Below are 17,368 nucleotides of genomic sequence, written 5' to 3'. Positions count from 1 at the left end.
TCTCAGTATAATGTATCACTGAATGTCATTCATAAGTAGTTTTTGCTGCAGCAACAAATTCAGAGTTAACCAGAAACAACTTAAGTAGAAAGTGGTTCACAGAGCTTCATTAAAACAATATCTTAAAGATTGTTCTCAAGTAACCATCCAATCAGTATCTACTATATGGACATTTTTAAAATGCTAGACACACAGAGTCTCTAGGTTTATTTATAGGAGGATTTATTTAAGTAGGTGGAAAAAACCTTACTAATACTAATATAGAATATAAAAAACAGATAATAAAAATACAATTACAAATACAAAAAATTTAATATGCTGACAAACTAAACCGACTTAAGCTAAAAACCTTTACTTAAACAATGCTACTCAGACAACTAAACATTACTAAATCCCAGATTATAAAAAAGTAACAACTACTTTTCAAAAATAATGTTTCTTTTTTTTCCCTGCTGTGTACAGATGAGCACAGATCTGTCCACTCTGTCTTCACTTGTAGGTCTTTGTGGACTCGCAGATCAATCTGTAGAAGTCTGTAGTGTTTTCTGCTGCTTTCTGTGTTTCAGGGTCCATCTCCTCTTCCTCCATCGTCTCTTACTGAAGCTACCGCTCATTTTCCTCTCTGTCTCTCACCCTCCTCAAGCTGTACTTTAAGTTGCTCTACCTTTTCTTTATGATTTGTTTTTCTGAACCTTTAGTCTAGAATCTGTTTCTTATTTTTTCTGTAGGTTGTTCATCTCTTTGTCCATTGTCTCTTTTACTGGTTTTTCCCTCCACCATCAATCATTAAGTCGAAGAACCTTCACTGTTTTCACTCTGATCTTCTCCTTCATCATTTGTAGGTTTTACTTTATCAAGCTTATCCTTTGCTTCTTCTCCAGCCCCGACTGTCTGCTGACTCTGAGCTGCTGTTTCAGTATTTATAATATTTGATATTTCTTCTCCATTACTCGCGTCCTCATTTTTCTGTGGCTGTTTGTGTTCTTCCATGTTTTTTGTACCTGGAGGATGTGCTTCATTACTCACAACACTGACCTCCTTCTCAGCTTTTTTTTGGCTCTCTATCGGAATCTCATTTCGCTGACGTTCTCCTTCAGTCGGACTCTGATCTGCTGGCAAATCACTCTGTACTCTTTCAGCTTGGGGCTGATCTGTTGATTCATCCACTGGAGACTGATGTGTGGTTGCTGTGCATACCCCTCCATCTTCACTGTCACTGTTCTCCAGAAGGAGTCCTCCTCCCTGACATTGAGTGTCTCCATTTTTCAGGCTCCTCTCTGTCTGTCCTTCTGACTGGTTGAATCTATTCTCTGTCCCTCCTCCTGTGGGATCTTTCTGTTGTGTCTCTGCTTCAGTTAGACTCTGGGCTGCTGGCTTGTTATTTGTAGGTGGTATTTGGTCTTCTGTATTTTCTGGAGTGTGTCTTACTGCTGGATCTTCTGTTTTTCCACTCATTGTTTCAGCCTCTTTCTCTGTTTTGTTCAAATGATTACTTGTGCCTCCTCCTGCTGGTGGATTCTTGTCTTGTATTCCTCCATCCGTTGAACCCTCACTGGCTGGTCCATTATTTGTAGTTTGTGTTTGCTCTTTATTCTCTTCCTTGCCAAGATCTGTCGATGCTTCCCCTTCTGTCCTGAGCTGCGGTTGTTGTCCTTCTTCATCCATCTGAACTGGACCTGTTTCAGAATTTACAGACTTTGTTTCCTCTCCTCCATTTATTGTATTATTCTCTGATTTATCTTGGTGTCTTTCTCTTTTTGCTGGATTTGGATTTTGTATGTCTTCTGTCATCGATTTGGGCTCTTTCTCTCTGTTGTCCAAATCCTTTATTGTCTCTTCACCTTTCTGGACCTCATGTTGCTGTTTTCCAATGTCCCCCACACATTGAGACCCTGTCCCTGCATCTGATTGTTTCTCCATGCTCCCCTTTCTTTGGGTGAGAATATTGTTAGTTTTGTGCTTGTCTTGCTGTGTTTCCTCCTCTTTTTGACATAAAAGCCCTGTTTCTACACCTAAGGAATCAGTGTTATTTTCTCCTCCTGTCTTGTTCTTCTTCATCACTCTTCTTCTTGCCATTTCTGTGTGCACAAACAGTATTTCATTTTTACGATGATGATTTAAAACTGATAACAGCACAACAATCTATGATAAGATAAGATAAGATAAGATAAGATAAGATAAAGTAAGATAAGATATTCCATTATGTATCTCCCTTAGGAGAAATTCAGGTTGACACAGCAGCAATAGGGCAAAGTAGTGCAAAAACAGAGAACAAAGAATATCACAATAAAAATATTACTAGTAGTATTAATATTAGAAGATATAAAACTATACATTAAAGTATACACACTATTTGTTGTTCAAGTAGGATATGGAGTGCAAAATATAAGCAGAAAATTAAACTTGACTAAAACTAAAAAACAAAAACTAAACTAAAACTACTAAACTACTAAAGTGGAAATTAAATATAAATAGTGCAAAAGGCTTGTGCATTGTCTGTGGGGTTGGAGGTACTGCAAAAATATCCTGATATTAATAAATACATTAATTAATGGATACTGGATTAACTGACAAAATAAATAAAAAACACTGTGTGCCACTCTTGAGCTGTTTTTTTTCTACAAGATTGTCCCTGTTTAGTTGATCTTGTTTACATGCAATAGGAACATGAACATGACGGTGACGCAATACATGGACCTGCCAGTGGTGTCACACTATCCCACCAATCAACAGGTGGCGGTAACATGCCAAGTAATGCTGGAAAGCATCAGTAAAGGCATGGGAGAGGAAGACTGCAAGCTAGTAAACATATTGTAAATAATGCAGGATTTTAAATATTAAAAATGAACTCCATGTGTTTATTCTGACTAGGGATGTCATTTCGATCTCAACAATCGGTATTGGTGCGGAGCAGGGCATTTCTTAACTGATCGGGTATCGGATCTTTTGTTTTACATCAATAGTCTTTACTCACAAAGCATTATAAGCTCAAATGCATAAATTTCTTCTTGATGCAAAAAATATTATTTAAATTGTCAAGTATATTGGATTTATTTTAATAACTTTAATGGGCTAAACTTGGAACTGATTGATACACACATAACTCAACCCATAAACTCTGCTAGCTTAGTCCACACACGTGTGACACAAGAGCCCAACGGCTATGCAGCAGGCCACAGTCTGCAGAGTTGAGATGTTGGTGGGGTGGGTTGGTGATGAAAGCTGCCACCACACGTCAGCTAATAGCAAAATTCAAATGCAGTAGGCTGCCTTAACCAGTGGAGGGTGATTGCTATGCATATATATCGTACAATATGTACAATTCAAATGCATTTTTAACCAACATACCAATATTTGTGTTGTAAATATGTGTAAGTAAGTATTATAATAGCAGACTTATATATTGACTTACTGCTTTTGTTTTGTCTCCATTTCCATACAACAAAGAGGACTGCAAGAATGAACATGATGCCAACAAACAAACCAATGATGGTAGGAGCAGATGAACTAGATGAGTCCATAAAATCATCTGAAATTATAAAACAAAGAAAACATTTAAACTGAATATCAGCTTTTTGGAGCAATGAGTTTGTATATTATACATAAATCAAGTATCAACCTGCAACATAGATGTGTGTCTCTCTGGTCTGGTTGATGTCCTTCTGTTGGACTCTACAGGTGAAGTTGTTGCTGTGTCTCTTCTCCACAGTCACTCTGCTGTTGACAGTATAGAGGTCATCAGGACCTCTGACTGTCTCTGTAGGTCCAGCAGAGAGGAGGTTTCCCTCACCGACCAGCCAGACCACCTCAGGCTCTGGATACCAGCCTTTAGACTTACATTCTAGCACTCCACTGCTGACAATGGTTATGCCAATTTCAACGTCTAATAGCAAGCAAGAGCAAAGCCATTCGATAATCAGCAGTTTATTATACAGTTATCCATGCAATGTGCAAATGTGTTTTATACTATTAATCTCCTAAAAATGATGAAACATATTTCTAAAAAACATGCTTTAATGTTCACTTACCAACAAGAAGCTGAATACTAGAGTCTAAATTTAATGCTGGCATGAAGCATCTGTATGTTCCTTCATCAGAGAGTTTCACTTTGGAGAGATTCAGTGAACTGTCTCCCTGTTTCAGCCTGTCGATGGACACTGATGTTCTTCCCTTGTAGGATGGATTTTGATCAACTAGATGGTCTTTCCCAGACCGCCTCAAATGGACAAATCTGGGGTCAATATCAGGTCTCGACCACTCCAGTAACATCTCAACTGTGTCCCTGTCAGGTTTCACATGGCATGGCAAAGTGATGTCATCCCCCACCATTGCCACTATTGGCTGAGGTCGACCAATCTCCTGAGACTGACCTGGGGAAGAGAAACTTTTTGATTTGACTAAACTTGACTAACTTGACTAACTTGACTACACTTAAAGACAACAGGCCCACCAAAGATTTCCGAGAGAATTTGATTGGAAATGGAATTTGAAGCACAAGTTAAAGCTGCTTCTTTTTCCAAGCATCTGTTTAAAACATGATCTTTTTCTTGGGTGAAGAAAGACAGAACAAGAATAGAAGAAAGAAGAAGACACACTGTCTACAATGCGCCTTGGGCTAAATGCTAACAGCCTCAGATGGGAATCTCATTAGTTTTGTATGGGAAGAATTTGTATTTTTACCTGATGGTGGTGAACACCCAGATAAATTTAAAGATAATTCACAGGATAAGTGAAAACTCTGACCGACTGGGCCACACTAGAAGAAAGGTCAGGGGATCACCAAAATCAACAGGATTCATCCATCCTTCCTTCATCCTGGACATTGTGAGTATCTGTACCAAATGTAATCAATCCCATAGCTGTTTTTAGATATTTCAGTCTGGATTTCTGTCTGACATTGCATCCCATTGCTGGTAGCATGGCTAAAAATACATCTCAATCCAATCAAATTGTTTCCAAAAAATAATTAATGCATGCACTGTACAAAAGTACACCAGCAACACGTAATCATTTCAATAAATTGTGCACAGCAACACACAGAAGCAAGTTAATGATACACTTGGGTCTGTACTGCCCTCAACACAAAAATACAACCCAGACGTTATCTAGGTCAATAAGTTATCTACCTCGCCGAAGTCAACCAACGCTATCAGTCATAAACAAAAGAGACATTTTCACTTTCAGTTTGACCACTGCACTTATCTGCACAGTGAGAGAGTGGCACCCCCACTGCCACAGGTGAGAGTATTTTTGCATTCAAGGCCGCTGTGCCTTTGATAAATGTCTGTGACACAGAAATATTGTGCAACAGTTGTTACACAGAGCATGGGACACTGCTCAGCACAAGAGTAAATCTTTAGTTTAGTGGGAAGCAGTATGTGATCTGATAGGCACTGACCCTACAAAGTCTAAAGGCAATGTTAGTATCCATAAAAACCCTAATGGAAAATTGAAAACAAGTTTGTAAAAGTAAACCCCTGATAAGAAATATCATTGCCAACAGAAGTTATTTAGGGGAGATTCCATAGTGTTAACTAAACAATAATATAAAACAGACAGATTTGTAGTTAACCGTTAACATTTAGTATTTGTCAAAAATACAAAGAATAAGAATCTGGTTTTCTGTATAGTTTGCAAATTGGCCGTATTCCATTTAATTTCAAAAGACAGTGTTAGTATCCATTAAAATCCAAATGACCTCAGATATGATCATTTGCTCCGATTGAGCATTTGTAATGGTTTTTTTAAAAACATTTATAGTTATCATTTTTACATACACTCTGACCACTTTATTTGGCATACCTGTAGGATCTAATGCAATCGGATGCAATGTTCACTTTCACGGAGGTGTTCATTAAAATGTACTGGGGTATTAGGAGGGGTTTCTAGTGTTTTGTTCACCCTAGTATTTGTAAGGTTTTATAACATAGTACATTATACAGTAATGATCTTTTATCATCGTATGTATACATTACCTCCATGAGAGTGTGCTAGGAGAAGGAAGGCAACAGCTTGATGGAAAATCAAAATGCTGAAAACACTGAGTTCAGATTTGCACGTCAGTCTGGCTGCCTGGCAAGACATCATGCAGGGCTGAAAATCAAAATAAAGCACAGAATAAATCCCTATAATGGATCTTGTGTGCGTTTTTTTTTAAACATTCTCCAACATATTGGTCTCTTAAAACAACAGAAATTCAGGTCCTTCCCACATTGCCTTAAAACACTTAAAATAATCTAAATTAGTTTTTTTAACAATTTTTGCAAGTCAGCCTGCTCAGGCAGGGGTAAAATATGAGTCATAGAGTTCAATAGAGGACCATAAGTGGCGGCAAACATGCTTTCATTCCAAAAAAGTAACATTTATAAATATAAAATATATAAAATAAAAAAATCATTCCTAAATTAAAAGTCAAATCACAGCAGGAAAAGTTTAAAAATGTGAACGTTTGGAAGCGATTCTTACCTTTTGAATGCTTTCTCAGCCAGTGAGCTGCAGGAGGTCAAAGTCCATGAATCAAGCGCACTGTGCCTGCCTGCTCTGTCTTATCTCCTGCAGTCCACATGTTCAGCCTATTAGATTCACGTCTGTATGAGCCGCTGTAAAAAAAAAGTTGGGGCACGTCAGTATTAATAGTTTTGTGTTTTTTGTTGTCCTTATACCCAGACTTACAACTATTCAGGGAACCCCTTAAATTATACTTTTTTGAATATATATATATATATATATTGATATAATATATATATATATATTGAATATATATATTTTTTGTGGTTAACAAAGAATAACTTATTGCTCCACAGTTTAAAAAAACTTTTCAAGCTGCTAAATGAAGTGAGCATTGATTTACTATAATGCATGTGTGAATGTATGTGCTGTAGACTTTAGTTCCCCTGAAATTTGCTTTCAGTGTCTTTGTTAATGTGTTATATATAAAATGTATAAAAAGTGTCTGACCTTTGATCCTATTGCCAGGTAACTGATAACCACCATTATAAGACACTACACATAATAAGACCTGAAGCTAATGAAACAGCAGCCATGACAACCGTTTCTTCATTGTTTTGGTTAATAGGCATAAGATACTGTACTGTAGAGGACAGGACTGCAGGGGGCAGAATAGACCTTATCCATGTTCACACCATCAACGTCAGACAAATTTCCAATAGGAAGATACTTGACTCTTCTTGACCTATGCAACTTAGACTAGCTCTTTTCCCTTCGCTCACCGACGATCTGATGAGCAAAACTTTGGTTTCTTTTGGTTTCTCCAATGTTTCACACCCAGATGCCTGCACAATTAACTGCCATCCCCATCAACCTCATATAGGCATTATGCCTGCTAAACTTCAGCATGTTACCATTGTCACTGTGAATATGTTAGCATATTAAAGTTAGCATTTAGCTCAAAGACAGCTGTGCCCAAGCCGCCTAAAAAGACCAGCATGGCTGTAGCGGGGCTATAGACAACCCAGATTTCCTGTATCTTGCTTCCTGTGCCATGTTGCTGATGCGGTTTTTGTTTCCAAGTGCTACTTTTTTGTGCCCAAATCAAAGATTATTTATTGTTCTAGAGTGCATCTATCTAACAGAAGTGTTTGTAACACTGCAGCTAACACCTGCAATGAACTACACAGGAAGAGGAAGTTCTCAGCTACACTGTACTGTATTTAGCTTTGATTCAGTCTGACGCACAGACAGTCAGCAGCGAGGCACGATGGAGGTTACAGCTCTCTGCATCAGACTGTGTGAGTACTAATTTTGTCTTTTTCACCCATGTCTTATTACTCTGTATGAATACAGTAAACAAAATAAAAATCCAAATGATGACAGCATTTATGGGGTAGAGAAAGAGGGCAATGAGAGTGTTGATCTTGAGAATGTGTTTTGGTAATTCCATGTTTTTGGTGCACAAATGCTGATCGAAGACTTGAAGCATAACAGAGTGCTATCAGTGAGTTTTATGTGGTCCTGTGGTTTAGTGAAGCATATACATTATATATTGTGAATGTCCAATAAGGGATTTAAAGATGAAATGATGTGTTTATCATGACTCTGTGCAAGATGTGATAATACAAATTTGTTTTTTGTCTCTCCAGTGATGAACATTTTGATGCTGCTGGTTGCACATGCTCTGAAAAGTTATCCTCAGACATCTGGTAAGTAGCAGTTCATTAAGTGTCACTAAAACCTTAACGCTAATGCTCAAGCCAGCTTTATCAAACCCTAACACAGTGATACCATTGAAATCTATCATGGAAATTATTTTCAATTATTTAGAGCACCAGTGAACTCACTGTTCATATGTCCATACACTTTGTTACCAAAGCTCAGTGGTTTTCCAACTCTTGTTCTGTCTCTCCGTATCAGATGGATATGTTCGTATTGTTCCAACCAGACTGCAGCTCTTTGAATACGAGTCTGTCCAGTTTACCTGTGAGGGGTTTAATGGCCCAGCTGGATGGAAAGTGAGGAACTTCAAGGAATTTGTTCCAAAATGTTCAAATGGCACACTGACGTCAACAGTGAAGTGCACCATTGACTATGCCTTTACATCAGACAGTGGAGAATACTGGTGTGAAGGCGGAGGAGGAGAGAGGAGCAACACTGTCAACATCACTGTCACTGGTATGTAGATTGTATTTTATCTGTAAAACCACAATATGTCAATGACAGAAATGTTAAAGTCCCTCATTCTGCCTTCCTAAAGTATACTGTTCAATGCATTTCTGCTTCTGAACACTTTGTAATGTTATTCAGCTGGTTCTGTGATCTTGGAGAGTCCTGTCCTTCCAGTGATGGAGGGAGATGCTGTCAGTCTGAGCTGTAGAGTGAAAACTTCCTCCAATCTCACAGCATATTTCTATAAAGATGGACTCCACATTCAGACCAGTTCCACAGAACACATGATCATCCACAGTGTTTCCAAGTCTGATGAAGGACTCTACAAGTGTAGCATGTCTGGATTTGGAGAATCACCAGAGAGCCGGCTGACTGTCAGAGGTAAATGTAATAGAGAATACACCTTAACCTTTACATTACATTGTTTTTAGCATTTAGTGCATGCTGGAGATAAGCAGATATAAAAAATGGAACTATGGAATGGAATAAAATGGTTTTATGGTGTTCAGGTTGTGATGTGATCATTGAGCAAAACACTGAACTCACAGACTTTCATTTTAAATCCTAGTGAAGATCCCAGAGTATAACAGCTCAGTGAATGAAAATGGGGACCCGATTGCAGAACCTGCAGACAGAACAGGTAAGGTAACAGTAAGCATTGGGAGGCCATTGATTATGATATAGTTCAGTAGAAGACGAGCAGTCAGAGCACGGAGCCTAAACCAAAAAGTATTTTTTTCTTTAGTTGTGGTTGAACAACATGTTGCACAAACTCGGGCTGAAGCTAACAATTTATTATTTATTCATCTGCAGATTTCTTTCTCAATTAATGGATTCATCATTTGATGTTAGAGTCCAAGGTGATGTTTTCAAATGTTTTGTTGCACCCTGTCTCAGTCTTTCATCTTTCCAGCATCCGACAAAGGGATACATTTTTCCCACCTTTACTACGTAATGCTGTGGGTCGTCATCGCTGTCGTATTGGTTCTGCAGCTGCTGGTGATCGGATTACTTTACTGGAAGAAACAGCTAGGTACTGAAATTATACATGATACAAACAAAGTTATCCCTCAAAGTAAGTGATGATGTTGCAGACAGTTGGTGGGTGGGATATATCAGGCAGCAAGTGAACCTATTGTCCTAAAAGTTGACAGGTGGTCAGAATGTTATTACTGATAGGTGTACCTGTGTTCATATGTCTGCCTACTTAGCTCTCTTAAAAATTAAGTTTAAATTATTCTACAGAAGTATTCTGCTAACATAGCCTGCAAGATGATAAATATGATGATAAACATGTTTCTTTGTTTCAGTCTTACTAGAGGCAAAGATAAACGATCCAATTAAGGACATGTATGCTGTCGTCAAAAAACACAAGAAAAAGGAAGGTAATTCAATGCACTTGCTAAAATACTAATTTGTCTGCATTCAAACCAGTAACACCAATTGCAGCCAGATAGAAGTTACTTTAAGGCTCTTACCAGAAATGTTTGAGAACCCCTTGTGCACAAATTCACATCGTCTAAGTATGTCATACATGGTGTTTCGTTTTAGACGCTGCAGACGCTGATAATTTGAGCCTCTGTCTTCACACAAACCGCAGCACAAAACCACCGACAGAAAAAGGTAAGATGGCCCCCTCAATGCCTTCAGTCTGCATTCCACCACAGGGCCAAAGAAGCATTCTGAAATGAGATCAAACCCAACCTGCGTTTATATCTAGCTTTAACATGCTGCAGTATAATGGTATGCTGTGGATGTTGATTTGCCTGTCTTACTGTGTCTTTTTCAGATCAGGATGAACCACCTCAATCTTTTCACACCTCCTTTACCACCGATGACACTTCAGAAGCTCCACAAGAAGGTTACTATCTTGTTTTAATGATTTTAAATTATTAAGTGGATTTGATTCATTTTTAATTTAAGCATTACCAACATTTTTTTTTCTTTTCAGTTATCTTTAAACTTGAATTACATCCATTTGTTTCCATATTTCCAGAATCTGCAGTGTCTAGCTTCACAGCGTCAGCATCTCCCTCAGAGGCTACAGACCCACCTTTCACAGATCCAGATCCCCAGTATGCTTCCATCCCTGAGGTAGTTCTGAGAATAACACTGGCCTTGCATATTTTTATTTTTCAAAATGTGACGTAATATTTTCATGAGATCCTTAGAAAACTTAGTGGAAGATTAAAAAATCACTCAAAACTGTTGTACATGTGACCAGCTGTGACGTAGTATTGTACAATGCTGCTCTGGGTATAGCTTCTCCTTAAAATAGTGTCTCTTGCATTTTATCAACATATTCCATCTATTTATTTATTTCTGTCTTACAGATCACAGAGGAGGAAACGCCTTACTGAGGGAGATGTTGTTGTTGCAGTAACTGACAGACTTTTCAAAAAACTGTGCTTAAAATAACTTTTGAAATCACTTAATATCACCTTATTTGTATCTGTCTTGTTGTCTCAGTCATTATTTGTGAAACAGAAACGTAGTGACAATGTTGTTTAGCAATAAATCAAATGAATAAATAAAGTATTTGCTCAGCTGTGTGATAATATATTGTTGCTCTTCATTACAACATGTCTAATCTGGCCTTTGGTGAGTAGGTTGATAGCAGAATGTGAAACAAGTATCAACAATAAATGGCTATATAAAGCATTTCAAAATAGACTGAGGGTGTTATCATCATAACAAGTCTTCATCTGAGAGTTTCAGCCAACACGCATCAGTGTCTATTAATAAAAGGTGTCAGTTTATGAAGGTCAAACCGTTAAACCGCCCTGCTTCAGTAAAGCTGCAGCAGCTAATTCTAAATAGAGTAATTGTGGTAATGACTTATCATCAGTTTGACCTGAGTTTACAGCCATAGTTTTCACTGACAATACAAACCTAAATATGTACATATATACACCCCTCTGTACATGCTTATATGAGATAATATTCAAATCTTGATAGTCTAATTACATCATATTGCCACAAAATTGCTTCTGACTTTTGGTAAAGACCTCAAAAACACATGCATAGATTCTTAAACAAGGAGGGCGTAATCAACAGTTATCCCCTGACTTTAATGCAGCAGCAGGGCTGCTTTCATTGCCTGGGGCGCCACCAGCTGGAGGGGTGCTGGAGAGTACATACAAGACAGAGTCTGCATGTTTAGTAGACAAGAATAGAATTATTTTTACTAACAAAAAAAACAAAGAAACAAGTCGACTTCTATAATCTCTATAATTCTCTCTAAATCCCAAGCAGCCACAAAGACAGATTGCTGAAATTCAACAGTTAATTCCCAATGTGCTTTACCATAGCTGGAGCTGACAATTGGAACTAACTAACAAACTAGGAATACATAACAAAAATAATCTAATAAAAACAAAGAAACCAAATGACAGATGCAGCACCACCGCCATTTTAGCTCCTTAGTGGGATATCATCCAGAGGGTGTCATTAGTTGGTGCAACACTAACCTCCTCATCCCAGCAGGCTTGCATACACGTGCACACACCTGACACACAGCATGCATACTTTCACACCAAAACACATTAACACATCATAACACAACTGTGGTAACAATTACTTATAAGTGAGCCCCGGGAGCTCTGCTGGTGGAGCGCACACCCCATGTGCACAAAGGTCTTTGCTGGGTCTGTCCTGGGTTTGATTCCAACCCACATCCCTTTGCTCAGGTCACCTCTCTCTCTCTCTCTTCCTACTTTCCATTCACAAAATAATCCTTATAAAAACCCCAAAAAGACCAATTTCCAACATCCAATCTTTTATTGACCCATCCATCAACGCCGGCTACTTAGGGCTTTGTCAGTTGAAGGAAAAGCTCTTGCTATGGGGCACTTGCTGAAACGATGATGCTGCCGTTCTTCTTGGGAGGAACTGCATACATCACCACCAAATTAAATGGCACAGGAAGAGGTTGTGACCCACATATCATCTATCTGTAGTTCTGTGAGGCTCAAGACAGTCAGCAGCAAGACATCATGGAGGTCACAGCTCTCTGCAACAGACTGTGTAAGTAGCTTTTCTGACGTTTTGTTCATATATATTAGATGGAAGGTGAACTCAATATTATAACTGAAAAAAACTTGAAACAACACTTGGAAGCAGTAAGTACACAGAGTATATGAACTTGAGAACCCTTTTGTTGAGTTGAAACTAACTTTCATTTTAGTGCCTGGATTCACATCGGATTAATTAAACAAGGAAGTTTTTCTCCGGTCAATTTATTATTAAATTGATGCAAATTATATGAAAGTTTTCGGCTTCTTCAGAAGCGAAGCCATTTAAGAATTTTTATTAACATCCAAAAGCATCTGAATTTCTTCTTTGCCTTGTATTGGTTATTATATGACAAATGAACGTATAATCTTTCTCTCTGTTCCTTCAGTGTTGAATGTGTTGTTGCTGCTGGCTGAACATTGTTGCCACAGTTGTGCTCAGAAAGCTGGTAAGTAGCAAATAGTTATTGATTCACCTATAGACAATAAAACATAATGGATTACTTCTATGTTCCAAATTTAAAGTCAGGTTTATCTACACCATTTCTATCCCAATTAATGAATGCTAAAACCTAAATAACTGTTGAGCACACGCCAATCAAACATCTATTTTATCATGTGTGAATCATAAGTTTTGGTTTTGTGAAGAAAAGCAAACTTAATACTTAATTAGAAAATTGGAACCCATAATTTCCCCATAATTCCTATGTGACTACGGGGTGTGACAGTGTTCAATGCGTGTGTTTTTTTATTTTATTTTTCATTCATTCTAATGAATTTCTATAGAGTAACCAAGATATTCTTTTAGTCAGCATAATCCAGTAATTAATTCATAATTATTAATATTTACCTGGGTTTAAATTGAACTAAGGGAATTACTACAATTAGTTAATTTCCAGGAAACTTTCAGACAGTTGTTGGCCAATATGTATGAAAATGATAAAGTGTCATCCCAATTTTTTGACTTGACAAGAACTCCGGTCTTTTATTGTGAAAATGTAAGAGGTAATAGTTCATCAGATATTTTTTTCTAGATGCAGCTTTTCTTCGTATCGCTCCAACCAGACTGCAGTTCTTTGAATACGAGTCCATCGGTTTTACGTGCGAGGGCGTCGATGATGGCTCAGCTAAATGGAGAGGGGTGAGGAACGCGGAAGGATTCATCCCAACGTGTTCCAATGGCACTGCGACTTCGCCTGTGACCTGCACCCTTTACAATGCCTTTGAAACAGACAGTGGAGAGTACTGGTGTGAAGCTGGAGGAGGAGAGCGAAGCAACACCATCAACATCATTGTCACCGGTAGATTTACTGTACATAACAAATTCCATGTTATGTATATATATGTATATATCAACTAAATCCGGTTTGTGTCTCATGAAGTTACTTAGGTCAACTCTCTGTCAGTGGTGTGTTAAAATGTAATATTTTTGTTGGGCCCAGAAGCGTATTGAAGCTTTTTTTTAATAAGTGATACTTACAGCAATTGATCAAGAATCCCCAATATAGAAACTTGATCTCTGATCAGATATGTCTATGGAATGTACTGTACAATGTGTAAAAAAATATGTTTCAGTGGGTTCTGTGATCCTGGAGAGTCCCGTCCTCCCTGCGATAGAGGGAGACAATGTGACTCTGCACTGTAGAAGGAAGGGGACTTCTTTCGACCACACAGCTGATTTCTATAAAGATGGACTCCAATTTAGGACCAGCTACTCTGGGAAGATTGTCATCCGCAATGTGTCCAAATCTGATGAAGGACTCTACAAGTGCAGTATCTCTGGAGCTGGAGAATCACCAGTGATCCGGCTGACTGTGATGAACAACAGTTTGACCGAACAAAAGGAAGATGGTATTTTGATTTTATATTTGGATCATATTTTAGGTCTGCAATAGAGGTCTAATTCAAAAGTAATAGTGATTTAAAGATGTGATATCACAGATATCACACACATATTTTTGTCAATTCTACTGCAAATTACTGTCACATATGCACAACTGATGATATTGAGACCATTTGATTGTTTTACTTTAACTAAACTTTTGGGACCAAAATACCTCATATTGTGAGTTATGACCTCCAACTTTACAATTTAAAAAAAATAATAATGTAGCTTTAATATCAGTATATCAATAATGTGTTGCTGCCACTATTTTGTTGAAAAATAGGTCGTTCCTTAATAGTATAGAAGTATCCTTGAGCAAGATACTGAACCCCAAATTGCTCCCAATGCCGTGCATCGGTGTGTGAATATGTATGTTTCTGCTCGATGGACTTTGCCATCACTGAGTGAATGTGTGTGAAAGGGTGAATGTGGCACGTAGTGTAAAAGCGCTTTGAGTGGTCGGAAGACTAGAAAGTCTCTATACAAGTACAGGTCCATTTACAGCGTTTCTGCCAAGATCATCCAAACACCAAAGTAATATCTTTTGTCAATTAAACCTTTACATGACATCAATCATGAAATTCATTTTGTGCAGCTGGTCCTGTGATCCTGGAGAGTCCCATCCGTCCTGTGATGGAGGGAGATGCTGTGGTTCTGAGCTGCAGAAACAACACGTCGTCCGCCAGCCTCCCGGCAGTGTTCTATAAGGATGGCCTCTTCATTGGGAGCAGCTCTACAGGCAACATGACCATCCACTACGTCTACCTGTCTCATGAGGGACTCTACATGTGTAACATCTCAGGAGTTGGACAGTCAAAAGGAAGCTGGCTGGCTGTCAGAGGTGAGACCCAAACAGCTTCACAAACATGCTTTCATGGAACATAAAGCTGGTAAAACGTTATATATTGTGCATCCCTGTTTTAAATAAGAAGTCATTTTCAGCTAACTGTAATTCAGTTGTAGCTCCAAATACAATGAGAAAAGCTGAATGACTGACAGTGAAATTCATTTGCAAAGGTCAAATGACAAACATCTCCTCCTGGGGAAACTTCACTAATATTGGTTTCTTTTTCACTTTCTGTTGTCTTTGCAGCACTTCACAGAGAAACTTCCTTCTGCTCAGACCACTTTGTGTTTATTCTCCTCCTCTTAAGGACTGTGTTCACCATTGTGATGGTGGCTCTGCTGCTGCTGCTGGTGGGACTACTTCACTGTGGGAAACTCACAGTTACACACAAATAAGCCATGGCCCACATAGATAAGGAGAGTACACTGTTAGCTTGTCTTTCATCAGATGAAATAGCTCAAGCTGTAAAAATAAATGGCTCGTGTTGAAGTGCTCTTCTCAGGTATGCTTGCAGAAAAGGTTAAAAACCACAGAGGCCTGCTTCGAGTGGTGTCAGTGTATCTAATTCTGGGTTTTATTGAGATGGTAGATGCAGTTGATAATTCGAGCCTCTCAGACAAAAACCACAGAGACAAAGGTTAGACGGTCCTGCACGCTGTTCGAACGTGAACCTGTTTGGCTGCTAAACCTGCATACTCACATTTTTAAACAGTTTTCATAAATGATATAAGAGAAAAGGCTTTTAACCACTGATATCAGCAAACATAATGCTATTACTGGTAATTCTGGCTGAAAGAAACATGATAGCATCAAGGAAAGGCTACTTCTTTCACTCTGTGTGTGTGTGTGTGTGTGTGTGTGTGTGTGTGTGTGTGTGTGTGATAGTAAGTATATTATATATCAGTATATTAGGGAAGTATTTTTTATTTTTTTGCTGTATTGTAATGATAATTAGTATTCAGGCTTGAGTTGTATATTACTTAGATGTATTTATGTTTTTCAGTTATTTCAACAGTTATTTTACAACAAGAACTCCAGTGTCTTATTGTAGTAACATAACGTTTATTAAAAAAGTTTCATTAAAAGTTTATTGTCAGCTTGTATTATTTATACACTCTACACAATGTCCATTGTCACAACTGCATTTTGATCCCTCTTACTTCACTTAACCTCATCAGCAGCAGCTCGGTTATTGTAAACAGCGCCGACAGTGATGCTGTGAACTAGCTGAAGCTCTCGCTCTCAGATGATAATGAGGATGATGATGATCATGGCTGTTTAGGTCATTTCCACTTCATACAAGTCATAAATTTCATTAAATAATAATCAACACATTTACTATCTTTACAAATGAGCATAAACTGTTGCTCAATATATTTCTCATAAACACAGAAATCATTGTCTTTTGTCATGAATATAACTCCTTAACTGCATTCATTTACATGCATGCAGTTGGGTTTAGAGAGAAAGTATGCGTTCTCCCTTTTTCGGTCAGGTGTCTTTTCTCTCTGCAACCTGCAAGACACACAAGAACCGACAAACCATGTATCTGTGAGAAAAGAAATATTAAGGGTCCAACTTTTCTATAGTATGTGAGTCTTCTGATTCCTAATCTGACCTCATTGTTCATTTATAAAATACTGAGCGTGCACTCACTTGGTGCCATGAGAAAAATCAATCTAACGCATGCATTGTGGTGTGGTAGTGTCATGCTGGCTACTAACAGCAGCCACCACAAGTGAACTGAGGGGCCCATCTGCCTTTTTCTGACTGTGGGTTCCTCGCGTGGTTTTTATCTGAGCTGCTCTAACTGTTACAGGGGACAAATAACTCATATATATATAACAAGCACAGACAATTAAAAAAATAATGAATGTTTGTGCATACAGGTCTGATTAGCAATTCAGTGCTCATCGCCATTTTCTGGTTGAGAGACCAAAGCAATGTCTGTTCACAAGCAGTGCTGTGTATCCTTACAGACAGGATACTTTAATACTGACT

At 38.2% G+C, this 17,368-nt stretch overlaps 2 protein-coding genes across 3 annotated transcripts in view; one reads left to right on the top strand and one right to left on the bottom strand.

Moving 5' to 3' along the window:
* Nucleotides 1-201: 201 nt before the first annotated feature.
* Nucleotides 202-17,368, bottom strand: part of LOC127360691 (butyrophilin subfamily 3 member A3-like) — a 47,229-nt gene continuing 30,062 nt past the window's right edge. The window contains exons 1-6 of one of the 2 annotated variants that reach the window (XM_051395145.1): nucleotides 6,466-6,581; nucleotides 5,976-6,093; nucleotides 4,029-4,370; nucleotides 3,620-3,883; nucleotides 3,413-3,529; nucleotides 202-2,078 (exon numbers count right to left, since the gene is read on the bottom strand). In XM_051395145.1, coding sequence (XP_051251105.1) covers nucleotides 787-2,078; nucleotides 3,413-3,529; nucleotides 3,620-3,883; nucleotides 4,029-4,370; nucleotides 5,976-6,087 — 2,127 coding nt within the window. In that variant the 5' untranslated portion in view covers nucleotides 6,088-6,093; nucleotides 6,466-6,581 and the 3' untranslated portion in view covers nucleotides 202-786. Of the gene's footprint in view, nucleotides 2,079-3,412; nucleotides 3,530-3,619; nucleotides 3,884-4,028; nucleotides 4,371-5,975; nucleotides 6,094-6,465; nucleotides 6,582-17,368 lie in introns of those variants that run through there. The other variant, XM_051395146.1, reaches the window with a different exon arrangement.
* LOC127360701 (low affinity immunoglobulin gamma Fc region receptor II-a-like) lies at nucleotides 7,672-11,180 on the top strand. Its single transcript, XM_051395172.1, has 11 exons — nucleotides 7,672-7,748; nucleotides 8,100-8,159; nucleotides 8,371-8,628; nucleotides 8,761-9,003; nucleotides 9,191-9,262; nucleotides 9,536-9,655; nucleotides 9,933-10,007; nucleotides 10,174-10,245; nucleotides 10,412-10,483; nucleotides 10,619-10,716; nucleotides 10,956-11,180. The coding sequence occupies exons 1-11, from the start codon at nucleotides 7,718-7,720 to the stop codon at nucleotides 10,980-10,982; spliced, it is 1,128 nt and encodes a 375-aa protein (XP_051251132.1). The 5' UTR covers nucleotides 7,672-7,717; the 3' UTR covers nucleotides 10,983-11,180.

This window comes from Dicentrarchus labrax, unplaced genomic scaffold (genome assembly GCF_905237075.1).
Source record: "Dicentrarchus labrax unplaced genomic scaffold, dlabrax2021, whole genome shotgun sequence".
Taxonomy (NCBI): Eukaryota; Metazoa; Chordata; class Actinopteri; family Moronidae; genus Dicentrarchus; species Dicentrarchus labrax.
Note: the sequence above shows the minus strand (reverse complement) of the source record. Positions and strands in the feature narration are given on the sequence as shown.